The sequence below is a fragment of the Crotalus tigris genome, unplaced genomic scaffold (assembly GCF_016545835.1).
Source record: "Crotalus tigris isolate CLP2741 ecotype Arizona unplaced genomic scaffold, ASM1654583v1 scf7180000018304.516572, whole genome shotgun sequence".
Taxonomy (NCBI): domain Eukaryota; kingdom Metazoa; phylum Chordata; class Lepidosauria; order Squamata; family Viperidae; genus Crotalus; species Crotalus tigris.
In genome coordinates, this window is record NW_024096932.1 from 258,384 (window position 1) to 275,279 (window position 16,896).

The 16,896-nt window shown below is 37.4% G+C and overlaps 1 protein-coding gene across 2 annotated transcripts in view; it reads right to left on the reverse strand.

The window, feature by feature from the left end:
• ITGAV (integrin subunit alpha V) overlaps window positions 1-16,896 on the reverse strand; it is a 78,031-nt gene that overhangs the window by 46,068 nt on the left and 15,067 nt on the right. For both annotated transcript variants that reach the window (XM_039349969.1, XM_039349968.1), the window contains exon 2: window positions 15,215-15,342. In XM_039349969.1, coding sequence (XP_039205903.1) covers window positions 15,215-15,341 — 127 coding nt within the window. In that variant the 5' untranslated portion in view covers window position 15,342. The remainder of the gene's footprint in view (window positions 1-15,214; window positions 15,343-16,896) is intronic.

Consider the following 16,896-nt stretch of genomic DNA (forward strand, 5'->3'; position numbering starts at 1 on the left):
ATACCAGATTTTGATATGAGATATAACTGAGCTAGCAACGTCTTCCTTTATATAAACCGATTTATTATTTACCTATGCTAGTGATATTTCCCACTATCACATAATTCTTCACTGATTAAGGCATATGTTCAATCCATATTTCTATGGGATGAGGACTAATCCTCAGCTTGGGTTCACTCATCCATTTCCAAACCGTTTCAAGAACTTACTAAGCAATTCCATTCCCCTGTGATAAAATAATGAAAAACATACATCAAGCTATGTATTATCTTCATGCTGAGAACTTCTTCTGTGGATTCATGTTGATGCTAAAAGGCAAGAAAGCCCAAGATGGAACCTTGAGGTACTTCATAATCATCCAATCAGAAACAACATCCAATCAGAAACAAGTCAGAAAGACATCATAGTAGATGGTATTCCAAGCTATGAAAATCCCAAAATATATTTTAAAAATGCAGTCTATCCATCTCTCTCCTGAAGTAAATAATCTACTAGGACAATCACAAAAGCTTCTGTCTAAGTTACCGCTCAGGAACGTGATTAAAATAGTCAAGGACATTCAAGATTGCTCTGAGACATTACCACCCAATCTTTAACCTTACTGAAAATGGCCAGTCTGTTCATATTGCATGATTCAAGCTTTACTCATTCATCACTATGATCCAATGAGTTCACTGAAGCATCCCCAAGTTTTATATTTATTTATCCACTAACTACTGTTGGAAAGCAACTCAGGCTACCTCCAAAGTTTATACCAGCTAAACAATGCTCTCATTAAGCATAGACGGTAATGATTAAAAGTCCTCTTTCCTGTGAGTCAGCAGCTCCTCTGTTAACTTGGTAGACTGCTGGCTATGAATCAAAACTTTTTTGTACTCTATCCACCATGTAAGGAAATCGCTGCCTCTTTAGGCATATTATTACTTCCTGTTGGGGAAATCCCAAAGAAATGGCTGTTTTTGCCAGCAGCCAAAACAAAGAACAGCTGATTTAATTTTTTTTTTATTGAAAATTTTTAAAAACTTTTACAAAAACAGAAAAAAAACAATAACAACAACAAAAAGCAAAACAATACAACCCTCCCCCAACCCCTCCCAAACCACCCCCTCCCTCCCCCCCGAGCTTCCCAGAGCAGAATATAGGCTTAATTAAAAGAAATTAACAAAATTATAAGATAATTAAAAATAAAATATATATGAAAAAAGAATTATAAACCTTAAAAAGAAAAGGTATTTAAAAAAGAAAAGCAAAGAAAAGAAAAAGAAAAAGTAGAGTTTTTATACAAGTTATAAAAAAGCTAAATGGTATTTTTTCATATCCAATTTAAATTGTATAAAATTTATCCATTTTTCCCATACCCAAAAATCTTATCAGTGATTTATACTCATGTAGTATAGGATAGTAGAAATTCTACCACTTACCGTAATTTTCTGCATTGTCAATTGTGAAAAATTTCTGGGAAGAAACATAATTGCGTTCTTATTATGGGTTACCATAATGGTCTGGATTGGAAACCCAATCCACACCCTAAGCCTACTGTATTTTAAGACTTCCACAACAAGAAATGACACACAGAATTTTCACAACTTGATCAGAGGGATTCCAGAAAGTCTGTCTTAGTGTATTCTCATATTAGCAGAGATCCACAACCAGTTGCTGACAGTTACAAATTCATATGCCACATTCGTTGCCACATCAGTTAATCTTTGAGATTCCATGCTTTTCTTAAGGCTCATTTCCCTATAGATGTAAGTATTTAAAACAGAACTTCAAAAACTGGGTTTCATTTATCTCCAAATACAGTAACATTTCACTGCACAAATCTCAATACACAAAGCCAGCAACTTATCAGAGCCACAGCTGAACCCTACTATAAACTAAAGATGAGGGAAACCATCTATTATAGTAACGTTCACATTTTACAACTTCAGGAAGCACTTTTCAAAATTAGTTAACTTTTTGATAAAACTTTGAAAATGCCATCTCCATTCCAGACTGCAAAAATACGTTTTAGGGCAAAGGTTTCACTGTATTCTAAATGTTGCTAAATAAAATACACAGTCTTCCTCATCATCAGTTATATTTCTAAGAGGCACTGGGAGTTGCAACTCAGAAATATTTAGGGCACTAAAGGTTGCCTAATCCTGTTCTAGGACAAATGTTAAGGAGACCATAAGAACAGTCCTACTATTTCAGACCAGAAATTTATCTACAGCAGGGCTTTTCAACCAGTGGTACGGGTACCATCTGTTGTACATTGGCACCTAGCAGGTGGTACGTGACCATCCTAGAAAAGTAGCGGGGGAGGGGAATGAGCTGAACCAGCGGCAGCACCGCACAAGCCTGAGCGAGAGATGGCTGGAGCTGCAAGGCTGTCCGCTGGAGCTCGGCGCTGATCCTGGCGCTTCTGCTGGGCCCTGAAGAAGCACCAATCAGCTGGAAAGCAGCACTGATCCTGGCACTTCTGCTGAACCCAGAAGAAGCTCCGATCAGCTGGAATGTTGCAGCATCTCCAGGGTCTTGTGATTTACATTCAGATGCTTGGCAACTGATTCATATTTATGACGGTCACAGTGTCCCAGGGTCATGTGAAGTGACCAAAACCTGCCGCAACCACCCAGCAGATGGGGGAAATATAAACCAAACACTCCCCACCCCACCCCTACTGCCAATCCTCAACAGAAATGTTCACAACAATGAAAACCTTGGACAGGAGGAAGAGCGCCGCTAGGCGCTGTCTTGTTTAGCTGTGGCTTGAGGAGCACTTTTTTCAGTGCCATTGTAACTTCGAACAATCACTAAGCGAACTGTTGTAAGTCGAGGACTACCTGTACTTTATCACTTTTTTCCTTCTTTTTTTTTTTTGGTCATCAAGTTTTTGACACCTTGCTAGGCGACTGGTGGCACACGGATATTGCCATATCTTAAAAGTGGTACAATGGGTGAAAAGGTTGAAAAGCCCTGATCTACAATATTCCAGCACCTCAGTTCTGAGAGTGGACAACTGGATGTCTGTGGGGAGCCCTCTCAAACAGATCATGAACAGCAATAACTATTTTTCAACCAGATAGCAGTCGTCTGCACTCATCAGGTTTAGAAGCCAGTGCTAGCAATACAGATAGTCCTCAACTTACAACATAATTTAGTGACTGGTCAAAATTACAATGGCACTGAAAAAAAGTGACTTTTGACCATTTTTCACACTTGCAGCATTCCATAGTCACATGATCAAAATTTGGACACTTGGCAACTGACTCATACTTATGACAGTTGCAGTGTCCCGGGGTCATGTGATCACCTTTTGCAATCTTCTGACAAGCAAAGTCAATGGGGAAGCCAGATTCACTTAATCGTGTTACTAACTTAACAGCTGCAGTGATTCTCTGGAACACTACACATCCTCTTCACAATCTGTTTTCCTTGTTATCTTCTGGGAGAAGACTTCATGGTATCCGAAGCAGAACATCCAGATTCAGTCACAGTGTGTGCCATTGTGCCCACAGTAAAAAATGAAAATAAAGGTTATCTATTTATCATCTAAACTTGCCTTTACTAAACCACAGTATTCTGACACTACTGAAAAGCATTAGAATAGAACAACAACAACCAAACATTCAGCGTGAATGGAAAATCAAGGAGGAAATGCTCAAAAAGAAGGAGAAATCCCATCACAAATGATAAGATTTTTTTTACCATTTTATTCAGATCGTTCATTTGCAGAGACCTGCACTTTTGTCAAGAAAAAAAGAAAGCAGCACCTTATTTAAAATGCTTCCAGCATGAATATATTGTTTTGCAACATTATTATCACAATTACACAAAATAAAGCAGTTTGACCACTTAGAATCAAATGACATTTGGTAAAGTAGTCCTGCATCTTTAAATAGGGGACAAGCCTAATCAAATATAAAGTAGGAAGTGAAAGCAAAAAGAGGTTTATGACTATATTAAGAACACTGATTTCTCCACATGATGCTAAGAACTCAATTTTCCTAGGTAGGCTTTAATAACAGAAGTAAATATAGTTAGGATAAAATATATATTTGGGGGAAGAAGAAGGAAGGAAGGAAGGAAGGAAGGAAGGAAGGAAGGAAGGAAGGAAGGAAGGAAGGAAGGAAGGAAGGAAGGAAGGAAGGAAGGAAAATATTTCAAACAATAAACTAACTTTTTTATTTGATTTTTTTCTTCAGGATCATGTCAAGGTCTGAAGAAGAAAATGGAAAGGTAAACAGCTCTCAAGAATGCCCATTGAAATGCAATTCCCCTGGCCAATCAGCTACAGTTTCTCTGTTTCTGCCCTAAAAATTTAAGACAGAGATTCTCTCTCTGAATGACCTGGAAATATCAATAGACCAGACAGTGGCCTAGTTTGCATCTGTAATTGCCCTGGGCCTGGTAGTGAGCTAGATATCCTGTTCAAGTCAATCTTCAGAGTTCCTTTTGGTGAGATGAGCTGCTATACACTTTTGAATAATAATAATAATAATAATAATAATAATAATAATAATAATAATAATAGTAATAGATTCCTCTGTCAACAATACTGAACAAGTCAGGTCATGGTTATCAAATGTTAAAAACCTTTGACAGGCTGCCTTCTTTACTTGGATGATCTGAAGTGCATGGAAAAACTCTGAAATAAAATTAATATTCAACATTGTCTGTGTATATAGTGTTTTCTTTTCTTCAAGATTCCAGTGGGAAAGTTGACAAAAGATATTGTAATGAATGTTGGATTTTACAAATATGGCACCCTCACTAATCAACAGGGGAAAACATTGAAAACTGAAGGAATCAAGATGCCTTTAGAAATAGCATCAGATGAAGTCTGCAACTACAAATACCTGGGCATCCTTCAAGCTGACAGCATCAAACACAAGTCAAGAGGTAGGTTAGAAGTGAACACATCATGAGAATGAAGAAGATCTTAACGTCCAAACTCAGTGGAGCAAATATCATCTAGGGGCAGTTAACATCTGCGGAACTCCATTCATTAGTTTACAGCTGGAATAGTAGACTGGACTCAAGCAGGACTAAAAGCCATGGATAGGAAGATCAGAAAATTAATGGCAATGAATTATGCCCTTCATCCAACAAGCAATGTTGATAGACTCTACTTACCAAGGAAAATAACTGGGTGTGGAATATTGTAAATACACCAGACAGTTGAATTAGAAAAAAAAAAAAAGGAATTGGAAGGATATTTGATGGACAGTGAAGAATATGCATTGAAATTAGTTCATTATGAAGGCTTACTGAATGCCAGAAATACCAAATTGGCCTACAAGAAAGACCAAATAAAGAATAGAAAAGAGACATGGCACAGCAAAATGTTACATGGCCAGTACATAAAAAAACTGACAGGCAAAGCAGGTAATTTCAAGACTGGGCAAACCTTAAGAGCAAGAAAATTAAAGAAAGAGGCAGAGGAGCTAATTCTGATTGCATAAGACCCAGCCTTAAGAACAAATACATATAAAGCCAGAATTGACAAGGCAGCAAATGTCATCTCTGCAAAGAAACTGAAGAAGGAGTTGTCAACCTAGCTAGTTGCCACAAGATTATACAGACTAATTACAAACAACAGCATGAAAAAGTAGCAACAAAAGTACACTGGATGTTCTGAAAAACCTCCATTTGCCTGCAAGCAAGAACTGGTGGTATCTCAAAATAGACAAAGTAACAGAAAATGACAAAACTAAAATACTTCAGAACTTTAGAATTCAAACAGACAAGCATATAACATACTACACTTAATGTTGATTAAAAAAAGAGAAGAAAAATCTGGATAATAGATTTTGCAGTACCTGGAGACAGCAGATTACAAAAGGAAGAAGTGGAGTAAACGACAAAATACAAATCTGCAAATAGAAGTATTGTGACAAAAGGAAACAAGGATGATAATACCGTAGGTGCTTTGGGTGTAATGCCAAAATGCCTGCAGCACTGCTTGAACACCGTCAGCATTGACAAAAACACAATCCATTGCAAAAAGCAGCTTCACTTTGAACAAATTATATATCCTGTGACAATACCTTTTATACCATCAAACAATAATATCTGCCTATCTCAGGTCCTTGATAGTGATACTGAATAAAAATGTCAAATACAGTCTAAACATCTGGTTGGCTCCTGCGATCAACCATAATAATAATTATATACAGGTAAGGTACTAGATTTACATTTTTCATAATTTATTTCTCAACAATTTGGGGTGGTGATATCACGTGACACAAACTTTTTTCCAGCATAAGCTGAACACCGAATATGAATTAGCCTTCACTGAAAAATAGAAAGCTTCTGATTTAATAAAGTGGACAGTGGGCAAGGTACAGTTACTGACATTTCAGGAACTTCGCCACATATAATAATGACCCCATTAAGCCATTAAAATAATCCTAGGCAATAATGTATATAATGTGTGCACTAATCAAACAATAAAACAGTATCAAATATCATACATTATAGTGGAAATGAAAGAAAGATAACCATTATGTCTTAACGAGTTTGTCTGATAAATTTTGGATTCAATTAGGGCCGGATTGTAATATTTTAATCAATATAAAATAAAATAAAAAATTCATCACTTTATGTTTGGGCAAGCTGAACCAAAACAAAAAAAAAAGTACTTTACTAAAGAATAGTAAATATTACTGTGTTACTGCAAGTCAATGAGAGACACTCATAACCATTTTCTTTTTATGACATCATTGTCTCTTAGCAAGAATATCAGTGTTGGCTTCAGCATGCAGAGAAGATAAAAAATTGAAGGAAAGATACATTGAAAAAAAAAACAGCTTTTATTGGACAAGATCAATTATTTTCCTTGGCGTGCTACCTATACACATCCAATTTTGGCAAGGATTGCTTTCAATCATTATTGAAATATGTAAGCAGAACACAGCATCTGCTTACTTCACAAGATAAATGTAGCATCTAGTGAACCATATCTTATAAAGTAGCCACTTTTAAGCTAGTGCCAATTAGGGTGTAGAAACTAAAATCACAGAGACTGCATAAAATTACTTTTAAATAAGTTATACTTGCAATGCTCTCTTTAATTATTTTTACCTTCCTGAGATGTTGATGCTTTTGTTTTAAAAGAATGACTTGACCTTTCAGTTTAAGGCTGGGCAAAAATTTATTTAAATTCCTCAGATGTTAAAATTCAGCTAGGCTTCTGTTCCTCTACCCTTTCTTCAAACAAAACACAGCTAGACAAGTGCCCCTTCCCCTAAATCAGCTTTGTGTTTTCTGATAGCATCATCACAAGATTGGAAGTCCTCCCAAAGCTCTAGACAACACTGAGATATAAACTGCTCCCCAATATACTTCCAACCTTTTATATCTTTTGTAAATAGTATTTATTTCTGCTTTGGGAATATAATGGAAGGATGACAGTAGAACATCTTAATAGAACATTCTTTACACATCTTAACAGAACATGGGATAAATAAATCTAGCCAGATTAAGACAAAAGATGCATTCTTGCCAACATCCCATACAAACAATTCCAAAAACAATTTGAAAAAAGGAACCAATATTTCAAATTTATCAATTTACCATTTTAATCAATCTTTAATTGACTATACTGATTTGGGGGAGAAAATTTGTCTAAGACATCCTGAAAATTGAAGTCAACTTTAGATATTAAGTTTTAATAGAACTTTCAAAATATTTGTATAAGTGGTTACCAGGCTGAGCTTGAGGGTGGGGTCATATGCATCATCAGTTTGGAACCTCTACACTCCCATAAGAGTCCTAAATCCAATCCCCGTTGAAGTCCATTGACTCTTATCTGGTGCCAATCTGACTTGACTGTTTGTAATTCAGATTCTTGCCTATAGGTAGCATGAAATAAACTTGCAGTACTTGTGAACTCTTATTATGGTTCCTGATTTCTTGCACCTGACAACTTGAGACTTTTAGAAAAAAAGTTTATCCCTGTATACATTTTAGATGTATGTCTTTCGCTATAAATTGCTTCTCAAATGTCAAGCAACTCTGATCTTAACACTAACTCTTTTTTAAGCTTTTTTTTTTAATGGAATATTAACAGAACATACCAGACAGCAGTATTGAACATAGAACGGAGTGTTTCTGAAAAACCATGCATATGATTGCATGAAGAGTTCTCAGATAGACTGCAACCTCCAAGTTGGCATCAGCAAACATGAAAAGGTTGCAAATTTGGAGCTGTAGGCACATAAACACCAGAAACTTGTTTCTATTCTGCCTGGACAAGCCGGCTGCCCGTTTGTCTAAGCAAAGCAGAGACAAAAGTTCTCAGCGTAGTCTGACAGGGCTCCAATTTTACCCATGCAAATCTTATGGCTCACACCTGGCAAGCTGCACCCACCCATTTGCAAGCAGCTGTCTCAAAAGGAAAACTCAGACTTCAGGAATTATACATAATAAAGCAAGTTCATCTTTCTGTTAAAAATGATGGTTAAAAAAAAAACGGTAGGATTTTATTATTTATTTCCAATGAAAATGTTTCATTTTTATAAGCATGCAAGGTGCATGGGGGGGGGGGAACCTTAAAACTTTTTCTGACTGCCCCAATTCTTCTTAACTTAAAAAAAGTGAGCGTGGAGCTAAGCTGTTTTTGAATTTTGCCATGCTGTCCTCTTTCTATTAGTTAAATTCTGATCCCTCAAGGCTTTCAGAGATTTACACACTATACTGCTTTTTGAGTGGTATCAACTTTCAAGCTATGGAGAGCATAATTGAGAATTCTTCTCTAGAGTGAATATACAATCTTGAAAAAGCTTGTCTATTTCAGCAAGAGCTTTGGGGAAAGCCACAAATAAATAGATATATCAACAGAGGAAGATTTTTCAGCTGAATCAGCTGTTCCTAACAGTATTTTAGCAAAATTATCCAAACCAGTGTACTCTTTTTACTTATTTATCAAATTTACCCATTTCACAAGAAGTGACCCTGAGCAGCGTATAGCAAAAAAAAAAAAAAGTTTAAAAGCAATAAACATATCAGTCATATTAAAAAAAATAAGACTTTTAAGCCTTTTGCAGTTTTTATGCTATAAATGTCTTCTCTGAATCATCATATTTTCTATTTTAATTTGCTGATTATCCCCACAAGAACGTGATGTGAGGCTCATGTTGGTGGGAAAACATTTTTATGATGAACTATAAAAAAATAGTTCCTGTGACTATCTTTTCCCTCTGCTCCCAAAACAGTACTAAACCAAATTAAACCACCCACTCTGCATTAGTTCAACCACATTTCTGTCAGTCTTCATGATGGGGGCAGGGGAAGCAACTCTTCACCAATTTCCCCTTCCCCAGCCCTCTGCCACACATTTTCTGCATGACTTCTTAAAAGCATCAGCACAATTCCTGAGATGGAGAAAGTTGAAAAGATGGTGCCCCTTTAAAAATTGCCACCCACTAAATGGGTTACAGAAATATCTATGCCTGCCTGCCTGCCTACCTGCCTGCGTCATCCCCCCTGCCCCCCCCACAAAGCTGTCTATTGTCAGCTCAGTCTGTCGCTGTGATCAACAGTGCTCTCAACAGTTCAATGAGAACTGAGCTGTGTTGCCGCATAAAGGAAACCCTTATTTTAAACGCTGATTTACACACGTTAAATGGGAATTTGAGCAGTAGAGTTGCTTGTCCTGAATACATCCAGCCAAGGTATTCAAAAAAAGGGGGGGGGAGGATTTACATTACACGGGGATCTACTCAACCTCTGTCCACTGAATGACAGGATTCAAACAATACATTCAGCCACAGTGTACTTAGTCATAGTTTTAAGGCACGGGCTCCCAGTCTGTGGACCGGTACCAGGCAGCGGCATGTCAGCAACTGGGCTGCATGAACAAGCAAAGCCCCATCTGTGGGATGCAGGCAGCACACAAAACCACACACTCTCTGGTCTGTGAAAAAACCTTTCTCCACGGAACTAGTCCCTGATGGCCCAAAGGTTGGGGACCTCTGTTTTAGGGGACTGGGCACAGCATTAAGAACTTTTACGCAACAGCCTAAACAGCTCTTCTGACACTATGGTTCTAAGAAATAAACAGGGTACTAAGAAATAAACAGGGGTAAATAAACAATTGTATGAATTACAAAAATTGGGTTCATACTAGGGTTAAGGGGATTACAGGTATGCATCTTCATTGGGTCCCAGAAATGTGTGGTCTTCTAAGAAGGGACTCTCCCACCACTCTTTACATCTCCTGTCACAGACAGGAGACTGCCGCCAATGCTTGTGCCAATGTTCCTGGATATGCTCCTAACTCCTTCCCTGCACTGCCCGAATGCACAAAAACAAGTAGGCAAGAAAGGAAGAGCAGGGCACTAATGTTGGTGGTTGAAAAGCATAAGAGCTTCAGATTATCAGACATAACTCTGAACATCTGGTCACCATAGCCAGCCTTAGACTGCAGTGAGGACAACTCAGACAGAGTGAACCATATGACTGAAATACAGGAACAGTTACAGCTGTTTTGTAGAAGTGTGGAGGATAGAAAGCAAAGAAAATAGTATTTAAAACAATAATAGTTTCTCTCTCTCTCTCTTTCTGCCAAGGGAAATGTCTGTCTCTCTTTAAAAAAAAGCATAATTTGATTTTTTTTAAAAAAAATAAAAAGTAATCTATATTTAGATTTTGATCCTTTCTCTATGTACTTTTTAGCTAAGTTATCTCAGTATTCCGTTTTATATACACAATATACAATACCTTGGTGGCGCCATGGTTAGAATGCAGTGTTGCAGACTAACTCTGCCCACTGCCGGGAGTTTGATCCTGATGGGCTCAAGGTTGACTCAGCTTTCCATCCTTCTGAGGTCAGTAAAGTGAGGACCCAGGTTGTTGGGGTAATAAGCTGACTCTGTAAACCGTTTAGAGAGTCCTGTGAAGCACTAAGGAGTGGTATATATGTCTAAGTGCTAGTACAATCATAGCATGAATATATTCTGCAGTGTTAATCTAGGACAGTGGTTCTCACCTGTGGGTCGGGACCCCATTTGGGGTCGAACGACCATTTCACGGGTGTTGCCAAACAACGCAGTCCGCCATTTTTTTCCCCTTTTCCTTAGCTGTGCTACTCCCTTTTATTCTATTGGCTTTTGAAAGCCAATAGAATAGACTCTCTTGAATAGAGTCTAATTCTATTGGCTTTCAAAAGCCAATAGGAATAATCCAGGCTGTCTCTGCCCTGCTGAGCCCGCCAAAAGTCCCATTCTGCAAACGGTGCTGCACCAGTTGAGTAGTCCTCGACTTACGACCGGTTGAGCAGTCCTCGACTTACGACCGGTTGGGGGTCGCGGCATTAAAAAGGTTGAGAACCACTGATCTAGGAGTATGTGTATCAGATAAGTCCTTGAAATTGGTTTAGCACTGCGCCCTGCAATTTCTTTAAACTGGCCCTGGTATATAATCCCCCAGACCAGCCAACTATATTATAGCTTAGGGCAACATGTGAACTTAACCAATTCTTTTTTTGGAAGGGAGTGGATGTTACATTTATATGCCAGGTGACATAGCTTTATGTTATGCAATTTAAAGAGGAAGGTAAGGGGGAATCCATTCTGTATTTCTGCATATTCATTTTGGAAAATAATAGAAGGAATAAGGCATTTTTTAATTTAACCCAAATAATACATTGCTATGAACATAAAGGACAAAATTTCACCTGAAACATTTATTTGAAAAAAAAATGACTATGGAAATGTTAAAACATATTCTAAATCAGGGATACTTATTTATTTGACTTTTAAAAGAAATAATGAAGAAAATTTACTTTAATTTTCTTTTTCCTGGCTCTGGGAATACTTCTGATGATGTGGTGATGTCATTGAGTCAATGCCAACAGTATCTAGGATCATCCAGGTTAGGGGAAGGTAGATATTAATGGGTAAAATAGATACTTCACCTTGAAAAAGTTTAAAATATCTCTTATCAGCCAGGATTTTTGGTAAAAGTGGCAAAACAAAACAAAAATATTTCCAAAAGTAACCATTTGGTTCCCAAAATATGGTGATGGCACCATTTGGAGGTGCACTCGGTTAGGAACGTATGTACTAGTTCCAAATTGGATGCCCCCAATGAATTCTGAATTTCTATGTCTTTAGGAGGCAAGGAAGAGTTAGCCACCTAAGACTGCTGAAAGCCACTTTTACTGCTCTCCATAGAATGTATAAGAGAATAGAACAGAATAATAGAATTGGAAGGGACCTTGGAGGTCTTCTAGTCCACCCCCCTGATCAAGCAGGAAACCCTATTCCATTTCAGACAAATGGTTGTCCAATTTCTTCTTAAAAACCTGCAGTGTTGGAGCACCTATAATTTCTGGAGGCAGGTGGTTCCACTGATTAATTGTTCTAACTGTTAGGAAATTTCTCCTTAGATCTAGGTTGCTTCTCTCCTTGATTATTTTCCATCTATTGGTTCTTGTACTGCATTCAGGTACTTTGGAAAATAGGTTGACCCTCTCTTCTTTGTGGCAGCCCCTTAGATATTGGAATACTGTTATCATGTCACTCCTAGTCCTAAACAATCTCTTCCCATTCACATATAAAACAAGCTACAACTTGACTAATGCACGGATATTACTCACTGTCTAACAACTCCATAAGATGAGACTGGATGAAAAGCCTGTTGGACCTCTTTCTATGTCATGAGATGAGAGCCTGTGTTCAAAAATAAATGCATGTTCTCCAGAGTGTGGAGGAGGCTGGCATGAACTGCTTCAGCCAGAGACCCAGCATTAGACTTATAGACCTGAAGTAGAAAAGGAACAATCCAAAAACCTAAGGGAGGGATATTAAAATAAGGAGAGTTTTTAATTCCTTTTAACAACATACTATTCTTACTTAAAAGATACCAGGTGCTGGTATATGAGAACAGAAATACAGGCCCACAGAAAATCAATAAAGCTGCAACATAAAACTTTAAAATACTCTAACCAGCAAACCTGCTTAAAAATAGCCTAGGTCCTCAGATTAGACACATTAGCTAAGCAAGCCAGAGTAAATTCAGCCAACAACTAAGAATACCTGCATCATGTCACAACATCTTAAAGCAAAATGAAATCAGACAAAGGGCTGTCTACATAAAAAAAATCCTACTAATCATCCTCACATGATCTATAAAGGCCATTCCACATGCTGGCTTAAAATGAGCTAAGAGTTGGGTTTCAGCAGCACAAACAAGTCCATCACTGGAGGTGTCAAGGACATAAATTGCATTTATACCACACAGGATAAATAGGGGAAGATGTCACGCAGGCCACAACTACTTTCCAACACTCCATTTGTGGCTACCTAGCATCCAAGATTATGATATTGAATTTGAGTGGCAAAACAAGCCTTTTTCAGCAAGCCTGATTTTTCTTGGGATGGCCAACAAGAATGGAAATGGGATAAAGTCATTTCTCAGAATCAAGCAGCTGTTATTCCCATCTTTGAAATGCCCAATCTGCAAGAGAGAGGGTGTGGCAGTATTGCTGTACATACAAAAAGAACACAGCTTTGATCATGATATCACACCCACTTTTTTGCAGATTTTGATCCCTTCTCAAAGATGCTATTAGTTCGTAACCATTTGCAGCAGGACATTTTGCTCCAAATTTGCCCTGTTCGTTTTCTAGTAAGCAACATCAGCACTAGAAATGGAGGAAAAATACATTCTCACCCTCCCCTTTTCTACTCATGATGGATTTGAGTATTAAAAACATTAATCTTTCTGACTCAGTAACTAGGGGTGAGGAATTCTTCCATTCCCAATTGCAAATATTTTGGTTGGAAAGCTTGAAAAACACTGTATCCAAAACAGCAATCCTTTGAACAAAAACAAGTAAAAACAGATCTTGATTTGTAGGGAGGGTAGGTGAGGAAAGTCTGGCTTAAGATTCTTTAAGGAGAGAAGAAACATCCGTGTACTTTTCCTGGACAGGATGTAGCCTGAAAATATAGAATTTCATGGCTGTTATTTTTTAAAATACTATATGAGTCTTCCTCTACTCATACCCATTTCTAAGCAGTGAGAGACTTGAAAACTGACTGAGATAGGGAGGAAGAGAATTTGGGGATTTTATTATATATGTGCTATGGAACAATTTCAGGAAGTTAGATTCTGATTGACTGATGGATAAATCTTCCTAACAGTAAGAAGAGCAGAACCAATCACTCGTCACTTTAAATTGACTTAAATAAAAGCTAGACAGCCTTTTTTTAAGGATGCCTGATTGCTGCCCTGAACAAAGTGTTGGACATGATGACATAACTGGTCCTTCCAACTATAGGATTTGAACATTCGGGGGTAACACCTAGTACAAGTATCCTTGGTTTCTAAATTAGGCTAAATCCCTTTCCTCCTTCTCTTGGACATTGTAAGCATGGTTATTTCATCTTACATCTGTTTTCTATTACTCTTTCCTTTTATCCTGAATGTCTATATTTAATTTTTGTAAACCACATGAAAACTAATGCAAATGAAAGGACAATCTATCAATAATAATAATAATAATAATAATAATAATAATAATAATAATAATAATAATAGTTGGAAGGGATAGTGGAAATTAAATGCACTGAGTTATGCTAGTATTTCCCACACAGGCATCTAAAATGTGAATATCTTATACATGTCTTTAAATATTCAATGCACAATTAGTAAACATTGCTTATACATGTTATATATTTATTGTCAGAAACTTCAGCCCAAGCAGACAGGCAACATCAGTTCATACGGGCTATAATAAGTAGTTGGGTTTGGAGATTTGTTTTAACTTGGCTCATATACGGTATAATCTTTCATCACGGGCCTAAACTTGTTCCTTTGCATAACACAAATTCCCTTTATTTCTTCTAAGAGTAATTCTATCTCCTGGGATTATAGGATTCTTTAATGACTGCCAGAAAGCACCCTAGATCAGAGGAATGCAAGAATAGTCAGGTCAGGTCAGGTTTAAATGCCACCCAACAAAGTCATGGCCTTCTGCAGTCCACAGTCACTTAGGTGCCTATCATACAAATCTAACTTAATTCATACCATAAAATCCTCTAGCCTGCAAAGATGGCATTATTTGATGTCAATGCCATAAAATGGTCATAGCAAGCAATACTTGTTTAAAGTATTCCTCATCAGCACCAAATATTTAACGAGTGGAAGACTGCTTTCATCTCTGCAATTCATTCAGATCTCAATGGATAAAAACGTATCTTAAAAGATTAAACAGTACCTCTAGCATCAAATATGATGGGCTGACACTTTTGATTAGAATTCCAGTTACACTTGAGCACCTGGCCTCCTTCTACAATCCCAGGCTGAGTAGTGTTGGCCTTTGGAGCACCCACGAGGAGAAACATCCTGCCGGGAGAAACAACGAGTGAGAAATCTGATCATTTCAACCTGAAACAGGCTAATCTGAGACAGGATGTAGTAGATTCCTCATGTAAATGCAGTGATAATAATAAAAAAGAGGAGGAAAGCAAATGTAATGAAAGGGCCAAAACACTAATGGCCATTTTATAAGAGGAAGTAAAGAAGAAGAAGAAGGACTTAGTATTTCTGACCACCTATTTTCCTCCATGCAAGCAGATTTGCTGAATGCATGACTTCAGTTCTAGCACGTCATTGTAATTCACCAGCTGCATCTGAGAATCCAGCCCAATAGAGATTCATTAAATATCCTGTTTTGCTGCTTGACCGAGGGTTAAAGTAGTTGCTCAGATAAATTACATATCGCTATTTCCTTTGATTTTCTCTGGGAAAGACTTGTGGATACTCAACTGATTGGGACCCTCATGGGCAGGGCAGAAGGCCCCGATCCCCCTTTTAGCCTCCTGCTTTTCTTTTTACATTTCATTTTTCTCCTGAGGAGTTTGGCTATAACAGAACTGCATTGTTATCCCAAAAGGCTTTCTATGCCACCATAAGTATGACATCAAGAAGCAGGAATTGTTGGAAAAACATAACTAAGCTCTCCGTTTATACTTTGCCTCCCCCAACCTGTGAAATATATCATCCCCTCCCAAAAGAACAAAAGATGAAAGGAGAATTGTACGTTTTAAACATCTAATGCATATGACAAAGCATATTTGTCAACCATTTCAAATGCAAATGCAATTTTTTTAAAAAACATATGCAGATCACGCCTTCCAAATTGGAATACTAGAATACCTAACAACTGCAGCTGACCTTGATTCCATAGTGGCTAGGATCTGGAAGGTCTGTATATTGTCCACATGCTAAATGTTGAGATGTAAGTATAAACAGGTATAGTAGTAGAAAGTCCCTCTTCCTCTTACATGATATTTTAAAATCCTAAGTGATTGATCTTTCTAATGTAACATTTGGCTCAGTTTGTGACTTATTCAGTACTTATATGCCTTCCAAACAAATGGAAATTATTTCCCAGAAGTCTTAATACTAGCCAGCCTACCTAAAAACTATTAGCTGCTCAAATGGACTCCGTGTACACAAAGACAGCAATTTAATAAAACTGAGCTGCAAGACTGAAAGAAAAGAAATACCAAGGAGAATTTTGCCTGATTGTTGGGTCATTTGAAAAAAACAAAATAGTTCCAAGAGCCATATTTGAGTAAGCAACTGGTATTGTTTTGTAGTTTTGTAGCCTCGTGAGAACTAAATTTTATTGAATTTGATACATCAAAATTGTCTAGCCTCCTCAGCCAGAAAATTACACTTAAATTCAAACAAAAATAAGTGGCTTTTGGCAACTATTAGCTTAAACCATGCTCTTTGTGGTGTTTCCTCTATAAAATATTATGCTTGTAAAACACTGGGTATATTTTCCTTCATTCACAATACTATTGTCCATAATATTCCACAGAAATAACATTTCAGCCATTAACTCATACACAATTCTAATATTTTGTTTCAATGAACCCAAGTTATAAT